Source organism: Guillardia theta, assembly GCF_000315625.1.
Source record: "Guillardia theta CCMP2712 unplaced genomic scaffold GUITHscaffold_73, whole genome shotgun sequence".
In the NCBI taxonomy this organism is placed as follows: domain Eukaryota; class Cryptophyceae; order Pyrenomonadales; family Geminigeraceae; genus Guillardia; species Guillardia theta.
The window spans coordinates 137,127-154,738 of record NW_005434601.1 but is presented as its reverse complement, the minus strand read 5'-3'; the positions used below and the strand labels follow the sequence as shown (position 1 = coordinate 154,738).

Sequence of the window (17,612 nt, the reverse complement as noted above, 5' to 3'; positions counted from 1 at the left end):
GGAGGAGGAGGAGGAGGAGGAGGAGGACGACGACGACGAAATGGGACGAGAGTGGAAGCATCGCAAGAGGCTGGTTGAGGGCAGAGGGCGACAGGAAATGGGGCAAGGAGAAATTTTCCGAGAAAAAACGAAGAGAGGAGGGAGGGGAAGTGCTGGGGCAAGGAGAGCAGCAGTCTAACCAGTTGCTCCAGTCTTGCTCTGTCGCTCACTGCCCGCCAGATCGACCAGGTTCAACTACAACGTCGCCCATCACTCTTGACGTCGGTAGCGTGCGATCAAGTCACCTTTCCCGCTCGGATATGCTTCGACCCATCTGCGTGCGTTGCCGAACTCTCGATGATGATGGTGAAGATGCTGTGGGACCTGGAAGAATCCTGCAGGAGGAGGGAAAGGAGGAGCAAAGAGGAGGGAGAAGGAGGGAGGCAAGGGGAGGGAGGACGGAGGAGGACGGAGGACGGAGGAGGAGGAAGGATGAGAGTAGTGGGAGAGGAGGTATGAAGAAAATCAAAAGGAAAGTGAGACAACGCGGGTTATTCAAAGTTCTCGACATGCAGACATGCCTGATTCATCAAAGTAGCTCCAACCGAACGGTTTTTCTTCCCCGCAAGCAGCACGTTCTCCATCTCAGTCACGCCCTTCACCACGTAGGATGTGAGGTCCTTCACTGCACCACCAGCCATCAGAGCAAGGTCGAGCCAGGGCCTTGGGAGTGTTACCGTACACCCCCCGCTCGACGTCCTCCTTGAGTTCAAGCTTGTTCTTCGGGTCCTTGGACAGCAAGTCTCGTACTTCCTCGTTGTAGATCTCGAGGTACGAGGCCCGGACAAGGAAGTTCTGCAGCGAACGAGCCAGGGGTCACGGGCCCACCTCGCCGACATGCATCGACTGACCTGATCGTGGGTGACCTCTATGCTTTCGAAGATATGACAGAAGGAGCGGGGAATGATACCTGGCACGTACAGTTAGGACTCCTGCTCCTGCTCCTGCTCCTGCTCCTGCTCCTGCTCCTGCTCCTGCTCCTCCTTGTTCTCCTCGTCTACCTCTCATCTCGGCGGGTTCCCACAATCCTTCCATCGTGTGTGTCTTCCCCGTTCCTGTCTGTCCGTATGCAAAGACGGTTCCGTTGTATCCCTGCGAAGGTAAAAGAGTTGGGAGTAGAGGACGACAATGAGGTAGACAAGGAGGAGGAGGAGGAGGAGGAGGAGGAGGAGGAGGAGGAGGAGGAGGAGGAGGAGGACATTGAAATCAGCTGACTATTTCTCTACTGCAAGAAATCGCCTACCTGTACAACTGAGTCGACGATGGGTCTTGCTGTGGTCTCGAAGAGGAACTGTTGGTCTGTCGCGTGATCATACACCTGCCGACATGTCAAGGGGCAACGAGAGGAGGGAGACGTAGAGACTTGATCGAAAGTGAAAGGCTTCGGTTGCTCTCTCGTGTCTGTAGAGGCAAACGGTGAGACGGGAGAGGGAGAGGGAGGAAAAGGGTGGGGTTTTGCTTGCATCAACCTTCAGGGTTCTTCAGCCAGACTTCTCCCGTCTTCGTGTCCATTTCGACGATGCGGATTCTTCATGTTTGCAAGTCAGAGTCGGACAACAGGCTGTGGATACTCGGTTCCATACCGCTGGTCCTCCACCTCCTTCCTTGACATGGGACGGCATCTTACCACCACCTTCGGGCACCCGAGGGATCAGACAAGCATCTTCAGGTCAACACGACTTACCTTCACGCACTCGGGATCTTTCTTGGACGTCAATGGCACCGGCGCCATGGCTGAGGAATTTCAACCTGCGCGCCATTGGAAGGTGAGGATGCGGGAAAAGCTCAAGCGTTCCTCTGCCATGCTGCTCTCGTCCTCTTACTGCTGGAGGTTCCTCCTTCCTTCATCAGCGCCTTTACTTGCCTTCCCCGCTTGACTCACTTGCTCTCCTATCCTCCCTCTTCGCTTCCCGCCATTTCTCAATCCAACCGCCGTCGCTTCACGACAGCCGGCATGAAGAAACATAGCACTGTGAAACTAATGTTATCCACAACATCCTTTCCTCTCTTCCCTCCCTCTTCCTTCCTCCTTCCCCCTCCTCCTCCTCCTCCTCCTCCTCCTCCCTCATCTTTTTTCGCTCTTCCCCCTTCATATTTTTTTTTCTTTTTTCTTCCTTTTTTGAACTTTCAAAATATCGAGTCTGCCTCGTTGTATCAATAGAAAAATATCAAAGGCAGAAAAGTATTGTGACTATTTGTTTCCTCCGGTTGAGGGAAGGGAAAGGGCAGCAGCAAACAACCAGGGCAAAACGGAGCAGGGAGAAACATCGTACAGGACAGGACAGGACAGGACAGGACAGGACAGGACAAAGGGCTCTCAGCTCCATGCGGTGTTGATGAGATGGAGTCCTCCTCAAGCTCCTTCAAGTTCGATCAAGATGGCGCAGACCAGCACCAAGATGCGGCATGGTTGAAAACGGCTGAGCAAGAGGTTGCTCTGGACACGGGCGTGTTCGGAGAGGCTGAGCAAAAGTTGGACGAACTGATCAGAGACTACATCCAACTCCGGGTTGCTCCTTCGGTGATACCTGACGCTCCATCTACTTGTTCTCATTCCCGGCCCACCCAACATGATGAGAAATCCTTGGCGTCCTCCTCCTCCTCCTCCTCCTCCTCCTCCTCCTTCACCACCACCACCACCTCATCATCATCATCATCATCATCATCATCGTCATCGTCATCGACATTGTCGTCATTGTCGTCGTCGTCGCCATCACAGCCGCACCAACACCAACACCACCACCAACATCACGACCTCCATCTGTTTATGATCTCCATCGCCATCTCTTCCGCATGATGCTGATCGTGTTGCAGTCACAAGGAGTTCAGGCGGCGATCCATCTCCTCGGCGAGTCATGGGCCGCGAAGAACCTGCCAGATGTAGAGGTTGCGCCTTCGTTCCTGCTTCCTCCCTTCATGTGAGGACGGTGCACCTTGGTACCTGTCAACTGACGTCCTTGCAAGCTCTTCTGCAGACAGAGACACGCTCATCGAGCAGGTGCGAACAAATCCCGTCCTCCCGTCCTCCTTCTCCTCGTCCTCTCACCCAAGACCAACAGACCAGGCAAAATTTGATCGAGGAGGTGGAGAATCTGCCGAACGAGATGACGAGTCAGCTTGAGAGGTGGTCAAACTCAAGACATCCGTCTCCTCTATCTATGCCCTTGCTCCCCACCCTGACCCCTCTCAAGCCTTCAAGTCTCTCCTCTCCTCCTCTGCCCTGCCTCTCCTCTCCTCCCCCTCCCCCCCTCTGCTATTGCCATCCCCGCAACTCTACTCCTCCTCTCCCTCATTTTTCAATCTCCGTCCTCCTCTCACTGATTTTTGCGCCTCAACGCATAAATGTGCTCAAGTTCATGTTGATCTCATGTATCACAGGAGCATAGAGTCGAGATTGAAACAGAACCTCCGACGACATCTCCTTGGTAAACGAGAGGCCTACAATTCCATGAGCGAGCTCAAGGAGGAGGCGAGTTCTCAACCTCCTCCTTCCACCTTCCTCTTCCTCCACCACCTTCCACCTTCCTCCTCCTCCTCCTCCTCCTCCACCACCACCACCACCACCTTCCACCTTCCTCCTGCTCCTCCACCACCACCACCACCTTCCTCCTTCCTCCTCATCCTCCTCCCCCTTTCCCTTATCCTCCTTTCCATTATCCTCCTTTCCATTATCCTCATGCTGTTCTCTTTTGCTTCCACTATCTTGGCTACTCTTGACATCTCGCGTCAGACGAGAAACTCTGTCGGGGCGGCCCTTGCAGCGATCTGGTTGCAGCAGCCGCACGTTCAGGTGCCTTGGCAAGCCGAGGATGCGAGAGGGGTTGAAGAGAGGCAACATGCAGGAGCAGCACATGCAGTCCTTGTCCGGCATGCTGCTCCCCGGTGAAGAGGAAAGAATTTCATCCTCGTCGTCCTCACGCTCTCTGTCTCACAGAGCCGTTGCGAGCTCACATCTGGAGATTCAAGTTAGGCAAGAATGCTTTGCTCCTCGCTGGCGCGCCATCCTCATTTGTCCTTGAACTCTTTTGACATCTCTCCATCGTTGCTGCTTCCTGTCCTCCTCCCCATCCTTTTCCTCTCTACCTTCTCTCCACCTCTACCTTTTCTGCTACCTCCTCCTCCGTCGATTGTCCTTTCTGCATCATTTTTATCCTTGGTGATAATCATTCAGGCGGACCTGCCAAATACGTTGAGATTGGAACCACCCTGTCCAAGAAGGTCCGGTTTCGTCCTCCCATCCTCCCCTCCTGTCCTCGCTTCTCCTCTCCCTCTTACTCCTCCCCTTCTCCTCCCCTCCCCTTCCTCCCCTCCCTTCCTCCCCTGTCCTCTCCTGTCTTCTTCCTGCTCAGTCCTCCGGCAGCTGGACAAGGCTGGACAGTCCTTGGAGGACGTCGAGAAGAATTCGTTGCGTCCCATTATCTTCCGCACAGGGACAGAGATGTACTCTTCTCATCAAGTGATGAGTGAAGTTGGAACTTCTGGTCTCCCTTCTCCTTCCTCCTCCTCCTCTTGGTCCCTCACCCCCGTCCTCCAGGGGCTGTCAACAGCGCCTGCTCCGTCCTCCTCCGCCTCCATCTCATCACTGGGCAGGAAAGGTTCATGCCCACTGACCACCCGACTCTGACTTCCTCCTCGCAGAAAGCAAAGTTTGAACGCCACCTCCTCCTCCTGGGACCCATCTTCAGAGTCTTTCCTGTGTGCTTGACAGCTCCTCGTCCTCATTCTTTGATATCGTGCCCTCCCTCCCTCATTCACTCACCCACTCGCTCACTCGCCTCCTCTCCCCTCCCTCTCCCCTCTTCTCCCTCTCCCTCTCCCTCTCCCTCTCCCTCTCCCTCTCCCTCTCCCTCTCCCTCAAGCTGACTGTGCACTCTCAGTGCAAGCATCCTGAGGAGAAAGACTTCTGCTGGTGGCTCGCGTGCTTGATGGAGGTTGAGGAGATGAGGACGGGCGGCAGTTGACCTGCCTGCAGGTTGACAAGCTGATCCTTCACGGAGAGGCACTCCACGAGCAAGCGATCAGCATGACACGCAAGGTCCGAGAGCGTGGGGGAGGGGCCACAGGTAACGGCCGAGCAGATCAAGAGCATGGACGAACCTCTCGCCGCACTCCTCGCCAAGCTCTACATGGCCGACAAGAGGAAGGGTCAGTCAGCTCAGTCCTTGGCACAGGATGACTTGAAGGCAGGAGGCGAGGGCTTCAAGGACGACAAACAAGCTGAGGAAGGCGTCGCCTTGCTCTTCGAGCCATGGCTGGACACAGGCCTTGCAGGCTACCTCGGCATGCAGCCACTGTGCTGGTGTTGGGATCAGGTGAGAGTTCCTTTTACCCGCCAGCACCTCAAGACCGTCGCAGTGCTTCCTCAAGGGATGGCACATCCTCCCTCGCCTCTGCATCGGCCTGGCCCTCAGGCTTTCAGGTTTATCTCCTTCCTAGTTCCTCAAGTGAGATCAGCGTGCAGTGGAGCTGCGGAGATGCAGTACATGGGAGGCCTGCGAGTCAGGTATGGGGACACTTGGACTTGATCCGGCCTGTTTCCAATCAAGAATGCTTCTCAGTCGTACGAAACGGCCTTGCTCGAGTTCACATTCACCAGCTCCAAGAGATTCTCAAGAGCGACAGCTGAGCCTAAGGTCCGTCTGTCTGCAAGGATTTGTATTTCAACATGTTTATTTGTATTTCCTGCAACCAAGAGATTTAAATCTTCTCAGCGGATTACTGGGAGACGCACAGCCAAGAGCGGGTGGAACATTCACAACCCTCATCCATACATCCCTCAGCTCAACAATTTTGATTGACAGACAACAACACAGTCTGATCACCCATCCCAGGCAATGCTAGAGTCTATCAACAGAAGAGAACACACATCAATCGCCAACCCTCCACCGTGAGCCGCTCGTCTCCATCTCCGTCGCTCCTCGCCGGATAGAGTGTCCGTGAAGATCGCAGACTCTCCTCGCTCGACAGGAGATGGAGAACATAGAGGTCAGCCATCAAAGATAGCACATCAAAGTGGGCATTCACATCTATTACCCTACTGAATATTCTCTCCGACTCCGAGCTGATTGCCCCTTGCCCGACGGGTTGATGATCTGTGGCAATGAAAAACGAGGTTAATGCACTCGCTTATCATTGCCACTAACCAAAAGTTCGTAGTCAGGATATGCACGTACAAATTCTAGGATCTTGTGCAACGTCGAAACAAAGAAGGTCGAAAGCTCAGGTGTGGTCGCACGACATCCGATGAAGCTCTTCGTGCGTTGGCCATCGATAGGTCTCCATGAATTCAAAGCGGCTCAGACATCATGCTTGAGGAAGGGATGCCGGAGGGCATCCGAAACTTTGATCCTCTTTTCTGGATCCAAAATGAAGATTTGCTCCAGAAGATCCGCAAATTCTTTCACCTGCACCAAATCAGACACGTTCTCAGGAGAGACATAAATCAAAACCTCACCTTCTTGAGATTGTCACTTTCTGCTTTGTGCTTCAAGATGCTTTCCAGAATCTTCTTGTTAGGTCTGTCGTATCGAATCTTCTGTATGATCTCTTGTTTTGTGACCAAATCTCGCGTCAAATATTTGAAGAAAATGTCTGCCTTATCTTCTTCGAAATGCTGGTCGAAAAACTGACACCGTTTGAGGAGTTTTTTCGATGGGATACCTTTGTAGTCCTGTCATATAATCAGCCGTACATGTAGGAAAACAAAGAATATTCACCATGAATTGCTTCAACATTTCATTGTTGTTCCGACCAGTGAACATGAATTTTCCTGTGTAAAGCTCGAAAAGACACACTCCAACAGACCACAGGTCCATCCCATAGCCATATTTCAATCCTAGACATATCTCTGGAGGACGGTAGTAACGCGAAACCATGTACGGCGTTATGACACACTCTGTTATCCAATCGGCAGTTCCAAAATCACATATCTGCACCGTCTTCAGATCCTTGGAAATCAAAATGTTGTCTAATTTGATATCACCATGCACTACCTCACATTTCTGCATATGCAACAATCCGATAAAAAGTTGGCGCGCAAAAGCACGAATAGCTTGAAGAGTGATACCAACTTCCCTGCCATAAGTCTTGAGAAGCTTTCTAAGATTCATCTCCATTGGATGGAACACCATGCAGAGGTGACCTTTGTATTCGAAGTGTGAAAGCAACTTACAAATATGCTTTCGACCTTCAGGATCCTCGTTGCCCAAGCGCTTCAGTACATCGATCTCTTTCTTACCAGCGTTATACATCGTTTCATTTGAGCGAATCATCTTGATTGCAACCTCCCGATTTTCTTTTTGATCTTGAGCACTCAGAACTGTGCTGTAAACTCCATTCCCAATATCACGATTGACAAGATATCTATTGATGATCAACTCTCCTGGCCGGGTGCGGAAATATCCTTCAGCATCATCCCAGTTGTCGGCATTTGTGAAACCAGCCGTAAGGTCGAGACGAGGCTCCCCAACTCCATCACCATCAGCAGGGGTCTCATCAGCAATACCATTGGTATCATCATCATCGCTGCTCTTCCGCGCAATTGGACGGAGAGGCGAGTCACTGAACATGTCGTCCCCGTCCGACTCAGAATCCTTCGTGTTGTTCTCTGTTGCTTTCTTTGATTCAGAAGTGGAGGCATGATTACCATGTTCCTGTCCATTAGCGTCTTCACTTTCTTTTTCTGACGACTTTTGTGCTTCTGGTGCACTTGCGTTTACCTGGACGGAATTCGAATTTTCTTCATTTTTGTCAGCCGTTGCGGGTTGTGCAGAAGATTGCACTCTGCTCACATTCGGAGAAGCATTGGCCGCCCCTGCTTTGTTCTTGAATTTGGCAAGAATGGCCTCTCGCTTCTTGCGAATTGTTTCCTCGTCCTCTTCTTCTTGCAGCATGACAGGTTCGCCTTCGTCATCAGCATCTTTGTGATCCTTTTTCTGGCTCTCTCCATTCTCTCTGTCTTTTTCCCTGTCTCTGTCTTTGTTTCTGTCCCTGTCGTGTCTATCCCGGTCTCGGTCCCTGTTCCTGTCGCGATCCCTGTCCCTGTCTCTTTCCCTGTCCCTGTCCCTGTCCCTATCTCTGTCCCTGTCCCTGTCACGATCCCTGTCCCTGTCCCTGTCCCTGTCACGATCTCTGTCCCTGTCCCTTCTGTCTCTGTCACGATCCCTGTCTCTGTCGCGATCCTTGTCACGGTCACGATCCCTATCGCGGTCCCTGTCTCTGTCCCTATCCCTGTCCCGATCTCTGTCTCTATCCCTCCTGTCTCGCTCTTTATGACGATCGCGATCGCGATCGCGATCGCGCCTGTCGCTCTCTGCATATCTATCGTAGCGATCCGTCCTTTCCAGTGCATCGATAGAGTAGTTAAGACCTTCATAGGAGATCCGTTTGTCTCGCTCCCTGTCTCGATCAGCTTTGCCTTTCTCCCTGCTACGGCTCCTGTTTCGACTCCTGCTCCTGCTTCTTTCTCGATCACTCTTATGCCTCTTTTTGTCACGATCTTCAGAATCACCGTCAGTTCTCCTTTTCTCGTCTACGAAAGGATGTTCAGCAAAAGATGCAAGAAATGCAATGAATACCTTTGGACACGTCTACCTCACGCATCTCGCCATCTTCGGTCTCCAAATCGTTGGCAGGCATCCTTGGTTAGGTACTTCAATCAATATATCACACCAAGGATAATATGCCTTCTGTCCAGAGATCTCCTGTTCTTAGCTTACGTCAATGCCCAATTAACAGAGCAGTAGACTCAATTGCACCGATTAGCGAAAGAAACTATCGGTCTTCCCGACTGTGGCCGTGAAAGAAATGCTCAACTCCCAGAGATCGCGCAACAGAGAAAAAATTTCTGACCAGTTTCTCCGGGAGTAAACAGACCAATACTCGTCGATAGAACGAGTGGTTCAGGTTGGCCTCCTCGACCTGGTCAGCTGCTACACCTGCACAATGGTGAGTGCATTCCCACAGACAATGCAACCTTATCAATCATTCTAATCCTGAACGTGCTGTTGCTTCTTGCTTGCTTTACGTTCTACCTTATCAAATACACAACAGTTGCGATTTTCATCCTTACTCTCTATCATTTGGACTTCTTCCTCTTCTATGAATGCGATCAATCCCTGACACAATTTGTTCAACCTCATTCTCTCTACACCATCACGCCCTCCTTCAAGTATGATCGTTTTGCTTCCTTCATTTCTCAGCTTCCAACCGGCATTCATCCCCCATCCACGTCCTCTTTCTACCTCCACTCGCATTTTCCGCGCCATCCTCTCTCTGCAGGGACAGCTGTACTCCTAAAAGGGGTGGGTAGTCTTCGAACCCCAAATGAACCCCCCACCCCATGTAGGCACTCAGATCAGATAGAGAACATCGGGTTCATTCTGGGAAAAGTACCGGTTATATATCTTTTGAACCCCCACCCTACCCCCTACCCCCACCCCAAACCTTATAAATATATTGTAACGAAGTTGGTACACAGGATAGGTGTCCAATAAATTATGCCAAACATATATGTACCATAATTGAATTTAATAATTATTTATCTAAATGGAAGGTAACTCAATATTGAAAAATAGTTTTTAAATTATAATGAGTGAATGTTGAAAACAATGGTAGGGGGTTCAAGAATACTACCATGCAGGACGGAAAAATCTGGATTGTCACGGGGGTAGACACTCGCGTGCGGGAGAAATAGAATAGTTTTACTTTAAAACAAAATACACAGTACAAAATAATTTGTTTATATTGTATTTAAATGTTCTTTCTTGAGGCAGAACCGTTTTTAAAACTGTAGCCAATGAAGAATTTACTCATCCAATTTTCACAGGAGATCACACATAATTTCATTTCATTCAACTAATGTAGAATGTTTAGTGTTATTTCAAAATATCCAATGAAAGCTTTCGAGGGGTCTCCAATCACCACCTTAAAAAAAAATCTGCCTCGCTCCCTCGTGCATCCCCCTCCGCAATGGCGCCTGTACAGGTAGGATCAACAGCTCGCGCTCGCCGGCTCCGCCATGATCACATTATGATGATCGAGTGTTTATCTATCGTAACTCTTTGCTATGGTATCTGCAGACCACTTGTGATGACTGGTTCCATGGTTGACAGCACTTTTACACGACGCAATGCTAATGTTTCCAAGATTGCAGCACACATTACACCCTGATGTTGTTGGTTGTCATCGTTTTGTTCCCTGTTTCTGTTAGCAAAACTGTATCTGTTCCCTGATTTCTGCACATCGATGTATGGATTGTCATGGAATACCTCTGAACAGTCTCCTCGTGCACGCGGATGAGAAACATCAACATTACACTACACTTGCGCGAGTGACATGCACTTCCCACCTTTCTCTTGATTGCTTCTCGCTTGCGTTTATTTGGAATATGTGAATGGAACAACCATATTTGGAGCGTATGCGCTCCCACGGGCCTCCAAACTGATGTTTGGATTGCAGAAGAAGGCACCAGTCAAGGGCAAAGGTCCTGCCTCCAAGAAGAAGCAGGGACACAAGTTTGTCATCGACTGCACCACAGCCGAGACGGACTCCATCCTTGACACCAGCCAGTTTGTGAGTGCAGCATCGCTGTTTGCAAGTTCTGGAGGCCGGCTGACGGGTTGGGTCTGCAGGAGAAGTACCTCAAGGAGAAGATCAAGGTCGACGGCAAAGCGGGCAACTTGGGGGACACTGTTGCAATCAGCCGAGACAAGAGCAAGATCGTGGTCACCGTAAGTGCTTTACCTCGGAAGATGTGGTTGCCCTGATATTCAACAAGGCTGAGGGCCTCTTCTCCAAGAGATATCTTAAATATCTGTCGAAGAAGTTCTTGAAGAAGCTACAGGTGACGAATGACAACTAACAGCTTCTTTGCTGATCGCTCGTTTGCAGATGAGGGATTTCTTGCGTATTGTGTCCACTAACAAGTCCACATACGAGCTCAAGTATTACAACATCCAGGAGGTACTTTCAGAGATTGTCAGGGAAACTATGATGCTGATTGCTTTTTTCAGAATGACGATGATGCTGGTGACGAATAGATTATTCAATAAACTTTGTTTTTGGTCTGAAACTGAATGGAGAAAATGTACCTTTGTGTGCTTCCCCTACGCTGAAGAAATGGATCTCATGCTCTTGAACCTACACTCATATCATCTAATTGTGTAGACTTTGCATACTGCACTGAGAATACACATAGCTTGCCATATGGTAAACTTTAGCCAATGATCTTTTCAAATGGCCCAAGCAGAAGGCCACCCTCGTAATCGACAGGGAGGCAGTTAGGTAGCCACGGTTTCAAGTTTCCTGCTTCCGGGCCTGCTGGCCGCGTCGGGCCCGGGCCCACCGGCGCAGTGCACTGCGGCAGACTGATGACGCCGCGAGGGCACCGGGCTGCGCCGCAGCCTCCCCTGGTGACAGTTCCGAGACTTGCGACTCTATGAAGTTCATCATACAGATCTACTATGAGTTAGAGCAGTCACTGCCAGTGCCAGGGCCCGATGATGATAGACTCAGTGGATCGCACTGCCGCATGCGAGCCGTGCCAGTCAAGCTCGGATACTTGCGGCCCCCAGTTAACAAAACTCTCCTGTAAAACAAAGGCGACCCTGACGTGTTGCGAGGCTTTCTGAACACCCTAGCATAACGTGACAGTCTATCTCTCATGTGCTCCTCAACTAGGCCCCTGTTTCGTGTGCGGTGATTAGCAAAAATCGGGCCTGTGCGGCAATATACTGTGACTTGCTACTTGCAAAGTTTCGGAGCAACTCAGAGACGCCATCATGACTTGTACCGGCCCGGCCCGCCGGGAACTTGCCCGGCCCGGGCGCAGTGCCCGCCGGGCAAGTTCAGTACCCCCTCCAGAGCCTGCCTCAGACATTTTCAAGAAGACACAACAAAGGAATAAACGGTCTTATTAGTAACGAACAGGGCAGTAGTCAAGCTGTCAAATTTCTGGAATGGCGAGCGAGGATCGAGGCCCGCGCAGAGGAACATGGAGGAGGGGGGGGGGGGAGGGGGGAGAGATGGGAAGGAGGGAGGAGCTCTTGAAGGAGTATGGAGGGAAGTCAGGGGGAAGGCAAGAGCGAAGATGAACAAAGAGGAAGGTGTGGGTAAAGGAAAGCATTACGGACTATGGGTCAGATGATACAGGGAAAGAGTTGAAGGTTCCAGAAAAACTATGATAGTTGCGTTTGATCATCGTCTGGAGCATGTGAAGGCAGATCTCGTCATGAATGTCTTTGCTCGCAGGTCGTACTTGCCAGGCCAGCATCATGGTCCAGTTCTTCTGGGAATGTGCAGATGACTCTGCCGTTCCTGTGAAGATGAACATCCAGGCCGATCACCTGGGACATGTCAAAGATGCGCTGGCCAATGCAGCGAACAAGAAGGTGAGGAGAAGGGGAAAGGAGGGAAGGTGTGCGATGCTAAATGGAGGGGCAGGTGGAGGATCTCGGCGTTTTGTACTTCTTCGACACGAGCGTATCACGTTGGGTTGAGCTCCGCGCTTTAGCGCAACTTGCCAACAATGCCGACCAGCCAGCGAAGATTTGCTGCCATGAGGTCCCCGGCCTCGAGCGAGGAGAACGAATCTTACTCCTGCATGCAGGGACCTTCGCCCGTGCAGCAAGACTTCCCGAAGCCTCGGCTCGTGGTGTTGTCGAGAGACAGCCAGGAGTACAAGTTTGTGGAGGTTGAAATGCAGAGGTCTACCATGATCGCACCTACCTCTCCTCTTCGTCACCGACGTATGTTGTCAGGTACATGTTCAAAGAACGGTGCAACCTGGAGATCGATTTCATTGAGCGAGTGGAGAACGTCCCGCTGACGGTGCTGGCGGGTGAGCTGACAAAACTTGTTTGATCATCATGCTTGCAGACAAGGTTTCAAGCGCAAGTCGCTTCTCTCAAAAAGCCCAACAACCGACTGAGTTTGATCTACAATGGTGGGGGTTGAAACCTGTTCTTGCGACGACGATGATTTTTTCCGTCTTTCTTCAGCCTTCGGTGCTGGGAAGAGTTTTGTGAGGAGCATCTGTAAGAATGGATTCCAGCGCAACGTTTGGCAAGAGGTTGTAGTGAATGGAGGGGGAAATGCATGTATGAAGTGCCGAGGTTTGATGGCTGGGAGGATTGAGTTGAAGACGATGATGATGACGGCCTCGATTAAGATGGAGATGACGATGGCGAAAACGATGAAGATGATGTTTTCCTGCTTTCCAGGGAGATTTTGGTCCAGGAATATACTTCGTGTCGCATGCTGTGAGGACGCGTCGCAATCTTGAAACGTGCTGACTTTCCTGTAGCCGATTGAAACGCCACAATACTGCAACTCATTTATGCTGCTACTCTGCGAGGTATGCTGACCACGTCTGATACTTTCATGTTATGGATATTGACAGTCTTCTTATCAGGTGGCTGTGGGTATGATGATGGAAACTCCTGCGAGTGCAGGGGCACAGGACTCCTCGGTCTTCAAGGTACAGCATGTTACTTGCCTGTTTTCAAGAAACGTTGCTACAGTAGCCTTGTCACGATATAATCTTGTCCGTGTTTGGCAGGACATGGACGTTGAGGCGATCCGGCGAGCTGGTTTTGATTCCATCAGAGTGTTTGATGGAGAGGCAGCGAACTCGCAGGTGGAAGGAGAGAGAGTGATGGTGCGTTGTTGCTGATGCTGTTGAAAGGGTTTACATGTCATCTACCATCCGTATCAAGCCCTGCCGAGGTATGTGTGATGTTTGACTTGAATGCACACTTGTTGTGTCCGGTTGATTGTGGAAAGATCAATCGCTTGCCACGATCATTCTCAACTGACCGATCTCTTTCTCCTCCTCTTCTGCTTATACCAGATACGTGGTTGCCTTCCGCAAGTCGATGGACGATTCTCGGTCTCCCATCAGTCGGTGTCCTCCTTACAGTTTCCGCCACTGAATCCCTACACAGCACCGTCATCCCGAGCAAGAAACTCCTCCTCCTCCTCCGCCTCCTCCTCACTCCTCTCCTCTCCTCCTCGCTCCCTCAACTTCTCCAACGCAGAAAGGACCCTGTGATGCTCCGCAGTGTCAGCATCGACTCTGACACGTCCCTAGGGAGTTGGAGAGGAAAGCCAAGGAAGCAGATGCGCTTGCAAGGGAGGTAACCAGTCGAAATGAGGACGAAAATGTTTCCTGCTGCTCTTTACACCTCCTCCTTGTTCTTTCTCTCCTCGCTGCTAACCCCCCCGCTCCCACGTTCCTTCTTCTCATCCTCCTCCTTCTCGTCCTCCTTGTAGTTCTCCTCCTTCTCCCTCAGTTGTCTTCCTCATCCCCTCCCTTCGCATCATCTCGTTCCATCATCTGATTCATCCTCGTTCTCACAGGCCAGAAGTCGAGCGGCAAGACTGGAGGCAGTGTTGCGGGAAGCTCAGGTTCTTTCGTTCACTTCGATTCTTGTGTTTACAAGGTTGCCGATAGAGAACAGCAAATCTTGTTGAAAACGTTCGAAGTGTCCAAGATGAGGAGGTTTACATTTCGTTTTGTTTTTCACACTGTCCTTGTTTGTTGTGGTTTTATGCCAACAACAACAACAACAACAAACAACAAACAAACAACAACAAACAACAACAAACAACAACACTCTTTCCATCCTCCTCTCTCTGATCCTCATCCTGCAACTAACTCTTTCGTCAGCTATCACGAGTCACTCAGGACGCTGCTAGAGCTAACGATGCGGCGAATCTCCTTGAGAGGCACTTGCGCAACATCCAGGTGAGCGCAGAATGTTGAGACAGATCAGAGAAGATCACAAGTCAGCTCAATCGTATCACATCACAATCTCAATTTCATCTCAGCTCAATCTCAATCCTATCTCAATTTCAAACCTCCAAAATCTCAATCTCGTTCTCGTTCTCGTTCTCGTTCTCGTTCTCGTTCTCGTTCTCGTTCTCGTTCTCGTTCTAAACTTTACCATCAAACTGATTTGCTTTTGCCAGACTGATGTGAGGAGGGAAAAAGCCATCGAAGCCCTTCGAGACACAGAATCTAAAGTCTGTTTCACATCTTGCATTCTCTTCATCATCTCACTTTCCTGCCAAGATAAATTTCACGATGAAGGAGTCCATGGACCTTGTCTCAGAGATCGAACAAACCTTGACAAGTCGTGATTTCTCTTTTCTCCTCTCAGTTCTGACGCTTCTCATGAAAGATCTCGCCGATGACAAGGAGGAAATCCTCGTCAAGGCAGCAGAAGTTCAGGTATTTAATCGTCATCATCATCATCAGCAGCAGCAGCAGCAGCAGCTGCTGCTGCTGCTGCTGCTGCTGCATCATAATCATAATCCTCCACCACCACCACCACCACCACCTCCTCCTCCTCCTCCTCCTTCTCGTCGTCGTCGTCGTCATCATCATCATCATCATCATCATCATCCTACTGCTTCCTCCCTCCCTCTTTTCATCTCCTTGTCTCTGATCCTGACGCGATCTCTCACTTCCCTTCTGTCTGACTCTTCCTCTTCCACCCTTCCCACTCTGTCCTCTTCCCCCCCTCTCTCCGCCCCGCCCCGCCCCCCTTCCCTCATTTCTTTCCCTTCCCTTCCCTCCCCTGCCCTCCCCTCTCATTCTCTTCCTCGTTTCCTCTCACTCTACTTGATCTCTTCAGCTACAACTGGATGAACAAGAGGCTGCGATGATAGCAAGCATAAGATCGCAGATCTCCACCATCAGAGGGAGATTGCGCGCCGTGGTGCAGGTAGACAAGAAATCTCAACTCCTTGCATGCTGACAAGCACCAACAGCAACGATCCGAGGGATTCGAGCACACCATGATCCGGTTGAGGGAGGTAAACACCAAACCCTCTGACTGCGTTGCAAAGAGAGATTATGACTCTCTATGATGTGTGACGTTCCTTTCCTTGCTCCTTGACGAGCTTGTCTTTCAAGTCGTCGGAGGAGATCGTGAAGGCGCAAGCTGAAATCCACGAGCGATGCGACGCAGCGAAATCGTTTGACAAGTCAACATGCGACGAGAGCTCAATCCATGAGGTCGGTTGACCCGTTCCTTGACGTCTCAACGGCTGAGGCCGATGGTGCGAGCAGGTGAACCTGGACCTGCATCAGAGGAACGACGAGATGAAGCGGAAAATGAAGCTCATCCGACCCTTCCTCGAACTCAGACACGACTCCCAGTACATCTCCCCCTGCCCCGCCCCGCTCCCTCTTCCCTATCTCCCTCTCCCTCCTCTCCCTCTCCCTCCTCTCCCTCTCCCTCCCTCCTCTCCCTCTCCCTCCCTCCTCTCCCCTCTCCCTCCCATCTCCTCAGAAGCATCCCTGACATGAATCAGGCTGGAACTTCAAGTCGACCCGATCTTTCAGAGCAACTTCTCCTCCCTCCTTGTTCACGCCTTCGCCCTCTCCTCGGACCAGGATGACAAGCCCAGCCCGCGAACTTCTTGCTTGTCAAAGTCGCAGGACCACTCGACGCCGTCCCGATCTCCGCCCGTCAGGTTTGACAACAGCGGTCAAATGTCAGAGATGGTTGAAGACGTCAAAACTGGGATGTCAAAGTTGATGATCTCGAAAGAGACCAGCTGGAGACCAGCTGGACTCAGCGAGTCTCCGATCCTGCTAGACAAGTCTGCCTCTTTGAACGGGTCGACGAGCAAGAGCCCCGGTTCTCCTTCTCGTCAGCTCCTCGACCTGCCGCAGGAGATTTCTCAGCTCGTGAGCTCTCTAAAAACAACGGTGAGAGGAGGGCTGTATGGAGACGAAGGTGCAATGAGATGAAGAGAAGAGAAGAGAAGAGAAGGAGAGAAGAGAAGGAAGAGAAGAGAAGAGAAGACGAGGCCAGACGAGATGAAGATAAGAGATGAGAATTTTCAATGGTTGAGCATCTTACAAGACTGTTTGTCTGACATCGTGGTACCTTAGCAAGCAAACAGGAAGGAGATGTCTGTGTTGCCGGTGACTTTCCAACCTGATGGAGGTTGAACTGGTGGTTGCTCCCTTGACGAGCTGACGTTGAGAAGGAGAATTCTTTCACACCGTCGAGATTGAACTTGTTCACAATTCTTCAGACACGACCATCTTCTACAGGTTGGTCAAGTTCTCTGTCTACTTGTTTTCTGTTCTAATTGCTAATCTCACACCTTGCCCCTTGCTCTCGCAGCGTGACTGGCTCGATGAAGAATGATGTCAGCCTGAGGAAGTTGGAAGGAAATAAGATCAAGGTGAAGAAAACTCTTCGACTCAAAGCCATCTGAGTTGTCCAAAGATTGAGAACAACATCCCCGGGAATCTCGACTGTTTCAAAGTGAGCGCTGTTGCTTTCGGGTCAAACTCAAAGGTGCGTTTGCCCACTGCGCTGCCTGCTCCTCCGGTCTCATCGTCCTTGACAGACTTCACCCATCAGCATGTCACAAGAGTTCAAGTTGTTCAGCATCCTTCCTTTCCAATGGGACCTCACGTCCTCTTTAGACTTGTGAATGGCTGAGCCTTCTGACTAGTTTGCACGCAGCACCGCTACCAACGGCCTTCAAGCGTCTAACGCCATACAGGTCCGCTGCTGCTGCTGCTGCTGCTCCTCCTCCTCCTCCTC

At 50.9% G+C, this 17,612-nt stretch overlaps 5 protein-coding genes across 5 annotated transcripts in view; 3 read left to right on the top strand and 2 right to left on the bottom strand.

Moving 5' to 3' along the window:
• The window catches only part of GUITHDRAFT_158385 (hypothetical protein), a gene marked incomplete at both ends in the record, with an annotated part of 4,227 nt that extends 2,456 nt beyond the window's left edge, over positions 1-1,771 (bottom strand). The window contains 11 exons of the mRNA XM_005826610.1: positions 180-234; positions 285-374; positions 561-664; positions 717-834; positions 891-949; positions 1,041-1,131; positions 1,283-1,357; positions 1,403-1,440; positions 1,509-1,567; positions 1,623-1,672; positions 1,724-1,771. Of these exons, the coding sequence (XP_005826667.1) occupies positions 180-234; positions 285-374; positions 561-664; positions 717-834; positions 891-949; positions 1,041-1,131; positions 1,283-1,357; positions 1,403-1,440; positions 1,509-1,567; positions 1,623-1,672; positions 1,724-1,771 (787 nt within the window). The remainder of the gene's footprint in view (positions 1-179; positions 235-284; positions 375-560; positions 665-716; positions 835-890; positions 950-1,040; positions 1,132-1,282; positions 1,358-1,402; positions 1,441-1,508; positions 1,568-1,622; positions 1,673-1,723) is intronic.
• A 609-nt stretch (positions 1,772-2,380) lies between these two features.
• Positions 2,381-5,564, top strand: GUITHDRAFT_143276 (hypothetical protein; the record flags this gene model as incomplete). The annotated part of the gene is made up of 12 exons (XM_005826609.1): positions 2,381-2,560; positions 2,854-2,957; positions 3,004-3,037; positions 3,099-3,163; positions 3,418-3,829; positions 3,882-3,921; positions 4,211-4,257; positions 4,400-4,495; positions 4,630-4,734; positions 4,917-4,970; positions 5,012-5,074; positions 5,118-5,564. 12 exons carry the CDS (start codon positions 2,381-2,383, stop codon positions 5,562-5,564), a joined length of 1,647 nt encoding a protein of 548 aa, XP_005826666.1.
• A 771-nt stretch (positions 5,565-6,335) lies between these two features.
• Positions 6,336-7,607, bottom strand: GUITHDRAFT_76197 (hypothetical protein; the record flags this gene model as incomplete). The annotated part of the gene is made up of 3 exons (XM_005826608.1): positions 6,336-6,443; positions 6,494-6,709; positions 6,756-7,607. The coding sequence occupies 3 exons, from the start codon at positions 7,605-7,607 to the stop codon at positions 6,336-6,338; spliced, it is 1,176 nt and encodes a 391-aa protein (XP_005826665.1).
• Positions 7,608-9,995: 2,388 nt separating this feature from the next.
• RPL22e (large subunit ribosomal protein L22e, cytoplasmic) lies at positions 9,996-11,134 on the top strand. Its single transcript, XM_005826607.1, has 6 exons — positions 9,996-10,023; positions 10,498-10,611; positions 10,671-10,769; positions 10,817-10,882; positions 10,930-11,001; positions 11,052-11,134. The coding sequence occupies exons 1-6, from the start codon at positions 10,009-10,011 to the stop codon at positions 11,076-11,078; spliced, it is 393 nt and encodes a 130-aa protein (XP_005826664.1). The 5' UTR covers positions 9,996-10,008; the 3' UTR covers positions 11,079-11,134.
• A 1,037-nt stretch (positions 11,135-12,171) lies between these two features.
• Positions 12,172-17,499, top strand: GUITHDRAFT_114179 (hypothetical protein; the record flags this gene model as incomplete). The annotated part of the gene is made up of 29 exons (XM_005826606.1): positions 12,172-12,175; positions 12,289-12,428; positions 12,481-12,600; positions 12,647-12,744; positions 12,798-12,867; positions 12,916-12,982; positions 13,038-13,108; positions 13,260-13,298; positions 13,343-13,393; positions 13,451-13,516; positions 13,598-13,675; positions 13,724-13,764; positions 14,129-14,174; positions 14,403-14,480; positions 14,708-14,785; positions 15,010-15,063; positions 15,113-15,176; positions 15,222-15,271; positions 15,678-15,767; positions 15,814-15,848; positions 15,892-15,913; positions 15,959-16,060; positions 16,115-16,203; positions 16,360-16,759; positions 16,946-17,000; positions 17,044-17,110; positions 17,184-17,244; positions 17,289-17,360; positions 17,413-17,499. The coding sequence occupies 29 exons, from the start codon at positions 12,172-12,174 to the stop codon at positions 17,497-17,499; spliced, it is 2,295 nt and encodes a 764-aa protein (XP_005826663.1).
• Positions 17,500-17,612: the final 113 nt, after the last annotated feature.

What these genes read in the sequence shown, in the direction of transcription:
- RPL22e (XM_005826607.1), top strand. An exon ending in AGTTCTTGAAGAAGCTACAG is followed by an intron (nt 10,883 to 10,929) that starts GTGACGAATGAC and finishes GCTCGTTTGCAG; the next exon opens with ATGAGGGATTTCTTGCGTAT. An exon ending in AGTATTACAACATCCAGGAG is followed by an intron (nt 11,002 to 11,051) that starts GTACTTTCAGAG and finishes TGCTTTTTTCAG; the next exon opens with AATGACGATGATGCTGGTGA.